Source organism: Pituophis catenifer, unplaced genomic scaffold (genome assembly GCF_029215685.1).
Source record: "Pituophis catenifer annectens isolate HBS135680 unplaced genomic scaffold, rPitCat1.0.hap2 SCAF_1, whole genome shotgun sequence".
NCBI classification, from domain to species: domain Eukaryota; kingdom Metazoa; phylum Chordata; class Lepidosauria; order Squamata; family Colubridae; genus Pituophis; species Pituophis catenifer.
Window position 1 is genome coordinate 354,292,642 of NW_027256881.1, and position 10,886 is coordinate 354,303,527.

Below are 10,886 nucleotides of genomic sequence, written 5' to 3' on the forward strand. Positions count from 1 at the left end.
ATTTCCTGCCTCCAGAGAGCCTCCAGAGCCTAGAGACATGGAAAATGGGCCTATTTCCTGCCTCCAGAGAGCCTCCAGAGCCTAGAGACATGGAAAATGGGCCTATTTCCAGCCTCCAGAGAGCCACTGGAGCCCGGGGAGGTTGAAAACAGGCCCTCCACAGCCCGTTTCTGCTCCCAGGAGGCTGCAGGGAGGCCTACTAAGCCCAAAATGAGGTGCAGGGAGGTGTGCGACCCCTCCCCCGTGGACTGTTTTTGCTTCCAGGGGGGTGCAGAAAGCCGAGTGCTGCCTGTCACGCCCCCTGGTCATGCCCCCCCCCCATGGCCATGCTCCCCCAGCCGGTCATTAGGGCAGAGAACCGATCGTTCAACAGTGGTGTTGAATCCCACCACTGGGTGGTAGCCTACTTTGTCAAATGCCTTATTGATGTCCAAGTACACCATGACTACAGAATTTCACTGATTCACTTAGTCACTTTGTCAAAGAACACACAAGCATGTTTTTCCCCTTCTGGCGTACAAAGAGAAGCTATTGCTAAGTGGGTATGACAGTTGCTTTTCCTTGCAATTATCAAAAGAACAGTAATTTTTAAGGTACGTATCCCTTATGGATCCCTACCCACAAAAAATTTCCTCATTAAAAAAAATATGTTCTCCCAATGGGGACGGAACATGCCTCCATACCTAGTTTAGCTTACCAAACACAGGGAAGAGGCAGCATTCTTGATATACGTTTACCCTGGAGACATCCATATTCTGCTAAATCTCTGGTGATATTTCAAGTGCTCCCTGCAATTCAGTTTCTGCAGAAACCTTGATAATCTAGGAGGGGAGGTGACAAGAATGACTGGGCTGCCTCTCCTCCTCCTGCTGCTGCTCTTCTGGCTCCTGCCTCCACTGGCTGCTAAGAGGATGCAAACTGTATGTTTATTGAGGAATTATTTCCAGTCGCAGGAAAGCTACTATAGACCGGGTGATCTCATCATTGGTGGGAATTTGCAACTAGGAACCACTCCTTTTTCCAGTGTCCCAGACTTTCAAAAAGACCCATTCTTGCTTCGTATGTTCACTTCGTAAGTCTCACCTGGAGGGATATGATCTAGATAATTGTTTGCTTTGTTTTAAATTCAGGGACTCCTTCAAAAATACCTGCAATAGCATCTTTGCAGTGAAGTTCAAAGCTCTGTCTTTTTTCTCAGTAAACTGCCAAGTTCTAAATATTTTAAGATTTAAAACTCTTTTTTTTAAAGTTTTGGTCACCATGATATAGAAAATGTTGAGACTCTAGAAAGAATGCAAAGAAGAGCAACCAAGAGGATTAATGGACTGGAGGCTAAAACATACGAAGAACGGTTGCAGGAATTGGGCCTGGCTAGTCTAGTGAAGAGAAGGACCAGGGGAGACAGGATAGCAGTCTTCCAATATCTCAGGGGCTGCCCCAAAGAAGAGGGGGGTCAGCCTATTCTCCAAAACATCTGAAGGCAAAACAAGAAGCAATGGATGGAAAATAATCAAGGGAAGAAGCAACCTAGAACTAAGAAATTTCCTGATAGTTAGAACGATTAATCAGTGGAATTACTTGCCTCCAGATGTTGTGGATGCTACAACACTGGATGTTTTTAGAGATTAGAAAGTCATTTGTCTGAAATGGGATAGGGTCTCCTGCTTGGGCAGGGGGTTGTACTAGAAGACCTCCAAGGTCGCTTCAATTCTTCCGTTCAATAGTTTGGATCTTCTAGCTTTCCAGAATTTTTCATCAGGTGAAAAAGTGAGAAGAGACAACACTTTAGAAACTGTGCTGGCCTAGTGAAGAATTTGAGTTATCATATTAATTTCGACAGAAGGTCATGGTTGGAAGTGCAAAGAGAATTTCAATTCTTTTTCCAGTGTCCAGGGGTTGCATAAAACCCCTTCAGTTTTAGGCTGACAATCTTTAATCAATAGAGGCTGGGATTCCCACTGAAGAAGCTGCTCCAAGAGAGAATCTAATTAATTAGGGTCCTAGTGGAGCAATTGGGAAGGGTTACAGCCACTGGAGCACAGGAAAGAAGGGGGGGAACCTTAGAAGGTACAAAATGGTCCATGATATGAAGAGAGATCCCTTTCTCTTTTCTCACAAAGTCTTCCAAGTTTCATCAAGAAACATCTGAGGACTCAAGCCAATGAAACTTGGGACTTGTGATTCCAAACAACACTTTAAAAAAAAAGGCAAGGCAAATCCAACAGCATGACCTTGCCTGAAAATTTCCTCAATGGTTTTTCTCACGATAGAGTCATTCCAAAGGGCTACCAGAAGTCCATGGCCTTTATATTTGCAGTCAGAGAGGTCAACAAGGACCTGGTTATCCTTCACAATAGGACCCTTAGCTTCCACATGTGTAACAGTCACCAGATTGAGAGACGTATTTCAATAATCTGCCTCTCCCTGCTCTTCAGACCAGGCCAAATGGTTCCAGGTTATAAATGTGACAGGCAGGGCTCTCTGCTTTCTATCATTGGGGGTGACAACCCCAAGTCCTCAAGGCAGATGGCCTCCATCTTCAGCCTCTTCAAGGTCCCACAGGTAAGGGGCCTCCTTTAGATACAGTGTGGTTTAGACAAACAAGAGAAGCACACACAGAAACCAAAGATGAAAGCAGAAGTGCTTGGGGGGGGGGGATATCAAGAATATGTGACTTAGGGAATCCACACAATAGCTAAATTCATTTTTATGTTTGATTTGTCAAGATAAAATATTGCATAACACAATAGAAGTAGATAATGAGATATTTCCTAAATGCTGAACTTGCCAATATAGACAATACGGAGTAAGAAACAGCAAAAGTGCACCCGGAAGCTGAAGATGAAACCAAAGATGTTGAGGGAGGAACATCAAGAGTGTGAGACTTAGAGAATCCATGCTAAAGTTGATTTGATTTATGGGTCAAGATATATTTTATATAGGAATTGCTTCCTAGTTAATACTTCATAAAAGTGTAGCTGCTCTTTCAGTGGAGTTTATTCTCTGTATCAGGTGGATGGTTTGTTTGTTTCCTTGCCTTCTGACGTGTCATAAGGAAGCAAAATATGCAACTGGTGGCTCTTCCTAAGAAGGGAAGAAGCTTCAGCCTGCCACTCAAAGTGAGTCAGACTGAATGGTGGGACAATCAACCACACCATGTTGACCACTAAAGTCATGATAAAGCTTATCTTTGTCTTTGAAAGAAGAATCTCACTTTCTCCAGCTCAGTATTGGCTTTGAGTTCTCTCAACAAAACAGAACTGATTGTCCTTCTTTCTTCGTTTAAAAAAATCCACTTATACCTGGAACTTGTTGCTGCAAAAATCACCACAAAAGGCCAAAGAAGCTCTACCCATACATGCATCCTTTCCTATAAGGGTCCCCAATTTTTTTCTTTCTGTAGACTCATACCCAAGAATTACCAGCAGTTCCTGGTCTTGGTGTTTGCAGTCAGAGAGGTCAACAAGGATCCGGTTCTCCTGTCCAACATCACCCTTGGCTTCCACATGTATGACAATCGCCAGACTGAGAAGAATATTTCCTTAATTAGCCTCTCCTTGGTCTCCACACGAGGTGAAATGGTTCCAGGCTACAAATGTGACAGGCAGGACCCTCTGCTCTCTGTCATTGGAGGTCTCAACTCCAAATCCTCAAGGCTGATGGCCTCCATCTTCAGCATCTTCAAGGTCCCACAGGTAAGAGAGCTCCACTGGAGACAATATGGAGTAGACAAACAGAAGGACACCCAAAAGCTCAAGATGAAACCGAAGATGTTGAGAGGGGGGCATGAGATTTAGAGAATCCATGCTAAAGTTTTTTTCTTATATTTTATGGGTCAAGATATATTTTATATAATCCCAAAGTGATATAATAGATAATGATATATTTCTGAAATGTTTCACTTGCCAAGAAAAGTTCCTTCCTGACTTATTCTTCGTGAATGTAGCCACCTTTTCAGTGCAGATTATTCGCTGTATTAGGTTGATATTTTCTTCCCTTGTCTTCTGATCTGTCCTAACGAGATCAAATATGTAAATGGTGGCTCTTCATAAGATGGGAAGAAGCATTAACTTGCAACTCTAGCTGCATCACCCTGACTGGTAGGGCAATAACAAGACAATGGTGACCTCTAAAGTCACCATAAAACTTTACTTTGCCTTTGACACAAGAATCTCACTTTCTCCAGCTCGGTGTTGGCTTTGAGTTCTCTCAGGGAGACAGAAGAGTTTATCCTTCCTTCTTCCGGATTAATTCCAAAGAATCTCCTCAGTATGTGGGGTTAGTCCAGCTGCTCCTGTATTTCCACTGGAACTGGGTTGGGCTGATAGCCAATGAAGATGACAGTGGAGAACGTTTCATCTCAGCTCTGATGCCAATGCTGAAGGAGAAGGAGATCTGCCTGGCCTTCACCAAAATGTTGGAATCAGATAATTATCTTATTACAATAAATAAATTTCTTCCTTTTTTAAACAACTGTTGTAAAGCTGATGTGATTATTATCTTTGGAGACCCTCATACTAATGCACATATACAGTCAGCTCTGCATTATATAAAGTTCACAAAGTCATTGCTTCAGAAAGTTTGGATTTTAACTTCCCAATGGAAACATAATGTCGGGGCAGCTAAAGATGCATTGCAAGTTATAAAGCCCTTCCATGGGGCTTTGCATTTAAGAGACCATACAGGGGATGTCTTACAATTCAGCCACTTTCTCATGTCTTTAGATCCTTTGAGCCCAGAAGGGAACATCTTTCTCCCTGTATGGTGGGAAAAGATCTTTGACTGCAAGATCCACAAACGAAGAAAGAAGCAAAAACAATGTACAGGAAAGGAGAATTTGCAGAATGTGCCAGCTCACATTTTTGAAACGAGCATGACAGGTGAAAGTTATAACATCTACAATGCCATTTATGCTGTGGCACATGCATTCCATGCGATTCATGGATCAGGAGCCCAACCAGCCATGATGAGGCTTGGAAAGAAGATCTCAAATGTCCAGCCATGGAAGGTAATCTATTTGACTTTATATTCAGTCCACAGATCCTTAGCAAGTCTCCTGTATGTATTTCTTGAATTACTGGTTAAATATCTGTACGCTACCATACTAGTGCATCTCAGAACAGAATCGGGAAGGAATTATTTAAAAACAGTAATATCAAATAAATACAGGTGAACTTCAATTTATGATCACAATGAGTCCAAAATTTCCATGGCAGTTGTTAAGTAAGTTTTGCCTCATTTTACATCATTTTTGTCACAGTTCTTAAGCACTGTAGATAATGGAGTGATGTCGATGCATTTGTCATTCACGAGACCTTGGGTCAAAATAATTATTTAAAAAATGTATATAGCCAAGTATCACAGGAGCAGAACCATACAAGGAAATTTGGAGTACAGAATTAAAATCTTGGCAGGGGAGAAGCCATGATACAAATGCCCAATTGTAAAATGCTGGAGAATGAGTCAAATATTTGATGTTACTCCTGATTGCTTGGATCTCCACCAAGGGAACTTGTCTAGCCTTTCAGACATTCACCTAAGATGCTGACCATCACAGAATGATAGAAGCCATGATGCCTCATTTGTGGCGTCCAGGTGGTTACTCCAATTTCTGAAGGTCTCTTTTCTTTCAGATCCTTCCCCATTTGAGGAACATCCACTTCAACAACAGTGCTGGAGAGGAAGTGTCCCTCTCAGAAAATGGTCTCGGATCTTCTCAATATGATATTCTCAACTGGGTTTTCCTCCCCAATCAATCTTTTGTCCCTGTGAAAGTTGGGCAAATAGATCCTGGGGCTTCCCCGGGCCAAGATTTCACCATTCACTCTGATGCAATCATCTGGGCCACAAAGGTGAGCTCAAAGGAAACGCTGGAAATTTAGGGAAATAATTAATTTCTCTCCTGGGGATGGAGAATATCCTTCTAACTGGAAACAGAACTATTGAATTCATGAACTATTGAAGCATGCAGACATTTGGTGAAAAACCTGCTTTGTGAGTAATGCAATTGAGGTGAGATATGTGGCAGGTCTACAAAGATTCAGGGTTGGGAAGAACTTCTGCTTGAAACCCAGGATGCAATTGGAGGAGACAACAATGGTTTCCATGGACCATTCCTGTTCAGTTGGATCCTCATGAATCTTTTTTTAAACAAAGCTCAATGCTCTTTCCCCCCCCTTTCTCTCAAGACTGAGCTCCAATCTCCAGCATCCATTGATGGGTCAGGAATGCTACTGGCCAGAAGCCCTCAGGAGATGTTCCCAGTTTCTTGTAGATATGGTGAACCATTTCTTTTGAAGACCTTCTGATGATGGATGTAGAAATGTACAAATGAATCAATGAAGCATGTTAGTTGCTTATGCCATCTCAAGCATTTCCCTTTTCTCTCCTAGAAGGTGCCCTTTGCCAGGTGTGGCATGAAGAGGTGCCAGGCAGGAGAGAGGAGAAGAGTTCCAGAGGGCGAGCAGGTCTGCTGCTACCAATGTGACCCTTGTCCAGAAGGGACCATTTCTGATCAGACAGGTAGAGCAAACTTCAGATGTAGATATTCCAGGATCAAGAAGCTATTCAGTAGACCTTAATATTACTATGTTTTCATATTAATTCACTTTTGGTAGGATTGTCACGCTTCAAAGTATTCATAGTTCTCACAAAACATCTCAGTTCATGGATCTAAAGTCAACCTCCCCCACAAGCCAACTTTCCTGTGCCTCATCAAGTTAATGCTGGATAGTTTCAATACATAACTTATGGGTACACTACTAGCCTTTCCTCCCCTACTTTCACATTCCATTGAGACAACCAGATACTAATCTTTTCATAAAGGAGGGGAGTGGGAGGTTCAAGCTTTCCTATTTATTATTCAGGGTGTGCTGCTTCTTTCAGAATGACCAACTTGGAAGGGACCCTGGAGGTCTTCTAGTCCAACTTCCTGCTCAGGCTGGAGACCCTACACCATTTCAGACCAGGGATTGTCCAATATCTTTCAGCACTATCACTCACCTAGGTCAGGGGGCCCAACCTCTGGTCCCCAGAGCAGCATCAGTCCACAGCATGCCAGAAACTGGGCCACACAAACAAGCAAAGCCCCATCCATGGGATGCAGGCAGCCCTGGAAACCACACAAGCCCCCTTCAGTCCATGAGAAAACCCCTCTCCACAGAACTGGTCCCTGGTGCCCCAAAAGTTGGGGGCTGCTGACCTAGGAAATTGATAGACCTATTTTTTTTTTTATTTGATTTATATGCCGCCCTTCTCTGGAGACTCAGGGGGCTTACAATGAGTTAAGCAATAGCCTTCATACTTTTGTATATTTATACAAAGTCAGCTTATTGCCCCCACAAACTGGGTCCTCATTTAACCTACCTTAGAAAGGATGGAAGGCTGAGTCAACCTTGAGCCTGGTAAGATTCGAACCTGCAGTAATTGCAGACAGCTGGTGTTAATCACAATGCTTTTAGTCTGCTGAGCCACCAGGCCCTGTTATTGGGGAAATAGGAGCTCCATCTACCCATCTCTGCTAACCTTTCCCTGGAGGAAAATGTTTTTTTTTAAAAAAAGAGGTTGAGACTCTAGAAAGAGTGCAGAGAAGAGCAACAAAATGATGAGGGGACTGGAGACTAAAACATATGAAGAACAGTTGCAGGAACTGGGCCTGGCTAGTCTAGTGAAGAGAAGAACCAGGAGAGACATGATAGCATCTTCCAATATTTGAGGGGCTACCACAGAGAGGAGGGGTCAAGCTATTTTCCAAGGCAGCCGAAGGCCAGATAAGGAATAATGGATGGAAACTGATCAAGGAGAGATTCAACCTGGAAATAAGAAGGAATTTTCTGTCAATGAGAACAATCAACCAATGGAACAGAAGTTGCCTTCAGAAGTTGTGGGAGCTTCATCACTGGAGGCTTTCAAGAAGAGATTGGACTGCTTATTTTTGGTCTCCTTCATTTCCAAACTACATTTTTATTCTCCAATTGATAAAATACTTCCCATATCATATAATATTCCGTTTGCTCTTTCTCTTTAATTGCTAATGAATAAATGAATAAATGAATAAATCTATTCATTTCTGCACATTCTAATATTTTCCTTATCACCTTCTCTTCAATAGGAATCTTTCCACTTTTCCAATGTTGGGCAAATACAATTCTAGCTGTAGTTGATACATGAATAATTAAATATGCATTCTCTTTATTATAGGTTTCCGGTAAAAGTCCTAACAGAAATATTTCTGGTTTCAACTCAATACGTTGTTGTATCATCTCTTCCAACCATGTCTTAATTTTTTTCCAGTACTTCGCTTCTTCACATTTATTTATTTATTTATTTATTTATTTATTTATTTATTTATTTATTTATTTGTTAGTTAGATTTATATGCCGCCCTTCTCCGGAGATTCAGGGCAGCTTACAATGCATTAAGCAATCGCCTTCATACTTTTGTATATGCCTGCTTAGTAGGGCTTTCGGCCCCTCCTAAGCGGTGTTCTTTTTTATACAAAGTCAGCTTATTGCCCCCACAATCCAGGTCCTCATTTTACCTACCTCGGAAGGATGGAAGGCTGAGTCAACCTTGAGCCTGGTGAGATTCGAACTTGCAGTAATTGCAGGCAGCTGGCAACTAAGTGCTACTTTAACAGCACTTAGTCCACTGCGCCACCAGGCTCTTTTTGTCCACCACATACGATAGTAAGATCCAGGTAGTTAGTGACATTTCCAACATTTAGCTGATTTATCTTTAAACATCTTTGCCAACCTCGCTGGTGGTAAATGCCATCTGTAAAACATCTTATACAAATTCTCTTTATATGCAGTTGACATCGTTAATTTGTAGTTCCTATCACACAATTTCTGCCATTTATCCAATTCTATCGTATAACCAAAGTCTCTTTTACTTATTCCTCCTCCAATTTCATGCCCAATAAATAATTATACAATTTCTTTATTGTCCTCTCCTCTCTTCCTGTTAGGATTTTATCTACCTCCGTTAATTCTTTATAAAGGCCCTGTAATTTAACATCTTTCTCATATCTAGACTGTATCTGCACATATGAATACCACATTATATTGATCCCTTGCTCGTTCATTTCTTCTTTTGTTTTAAGTCCCCCATCTTCGTTTTATTATTTAGTTAAATATATTAGGAAAGAGTTATAAATAAGATGAAAATTGTTAGTATATGTATGAAGAGAATAATGCTATTTGATGTTAACAGGGTATTATTATTGAAAGGTGCTAAGAAGAAAATGGGGAATTTTACAATATTTAAATGTGTAATGTACTTAACATATTATAAAATTAATGTTAATGTGAACATGGAAGATGTGATAAATGATGAATGATGTAGCACAGAGATGTACTGTATTTATCCAGACAACACACGGCATAAGGAAAGATGGAATGTTTTATATTTGTTTTTTTTTTAATATAAATATAAAAAGAAGAAGAAGAGATTTGACTGCCATCTGTCAGAAATGGTGTATGGTCTCCTGCTTGGGCAGCGGGTTGGACTAGATGACCTACAAGGTCCCTTCCAACTCTTAATCTGTTAATCAGTGAGTGGATTTGAAGTACAAAGCAGAGAAGTTGACCTAGAGAGCTCTCAGTGCTATTTTGTCTTTGGACCTTTCTTTCCTTTCTCCCTCCTGTAATAAATTACCCTCTAATTCACTTTTCAGCAATACACAGTTGCATGTCCTTTTCTCTCTCATTTTGTGAATCCTCTCAGCCCAGAACAATGGGCAATGGACACATAACGAAAGTAGCAAGGTTCCTGGCAAACAGATCTACGCGAATTCTGTGGGTTTCTGTATAAATTGGAAAAAAACACAGTTCACAATTTCTCTCACTCTGAAATGTCGAAGGTCATTCAGTTACTAACTATAGTTTGGCCACAGCAGAAAGAAGACATGTTACCCTTAAGGGAGGGATAATGCTCATAGCACATACAATGAAACCCTTACACAAAGATTCTTGATTTCAGATGCAGCTCGCTGTGACCCCTGCCCAGAAGACCAATATCCCAACAAGGACAAGGACCACTGCATTGCCAAGAAGATCCACTTCCTTTCCTATCAAGACCCCCTAGGATACATTTTAGTTTCCCTCACTCTTTTCCTCTCTGTGATCACATCCGCTGTCCTGGTGATTTTCCTTAAACATCGTGACACACCGATTGTCAAAGCCAACAACCGAAATCTCACCTACATCCTCCTGGTCTCCCTCCTGCTCTGCTTCCTCTGTTCCTTCCTCTTCATCGGTCAACCAGGGAAGCTCACCTGTTTCTTCCGACAAACTGCCTTTGCCATTCTCTTTACCCTTGCAGTGTCCTCTGTCTTGGCAAAAACTGTCATGGTGGTTCTGGCCTTCATGGTTACCAAACCAGGGAACAGGGCAAGGAAACTCTTAGGAAAACCACTGACCAACTCCATTGTTTTAGCCTGTCCCCTGGTCCAAGCAGTTCTTTGTGCCACCTGGCTGGCAAAGTCTCCCCCATTTCCCAACATGGACTTCCACTCTTTGGTAGGAGAGGCCATCTTGGAATGCAATGAAGGCTCAGCTTTAATGTTTTATGCTGTCCTCGCCTACTTGGGTTTCCTGGCCAGTGTCAGTTTCACGGTGGCCTTTCTGGCCAGGAAATTGCCCGACAGCTTTAACGAAGCCAAGTTCATTACTTTCAGCATGCTGGTCTTTTGCAGTGTTTGGATCTCCTTCCTCCCCACCTACCTGAGCACCAAAGGGAAGTCCATGGTGGCCGTGGAGATCTTCTCCATCTTGGCTTCTGGAACTGCTCTCTTGGCTTGTATCTTTTTCCCCAAATGCTTCATTGTCCTACTGAGGCCCCATCTGAATTGTAGGGAAAATATAATGAGGCACAAGAATCTCTGA

The 10,886-nt window shown here is 42.0% G+C and overlaps 1 protein-coding gene across 1 annotated transcript; it reads left to right on the forward strand.

The window, feature by feature from the left end:
• Positions 1-2,226: 2,226 nt before the first annotated feature.
• LOC139313816 (vomeronasal type-2 receptor 26-like) lies at positions 2,227-10,886 on the forward strand. The gene is made up of 6 exons (XM_070939288.1): positions 2,227-2,562; positions 2,797-2,876; positions 3,404-3,695; positions 5,634-5,852; positions 6,393-6,522; positions 9,982-10,886. The coding sequence occupies exons 1-6, from the start codon at positions 2,227-2,229 to the stop codon at positions 10,884-10,886; spliced, it is 1,962 nt and encodes a 653-aa protein (XP_070795389.1).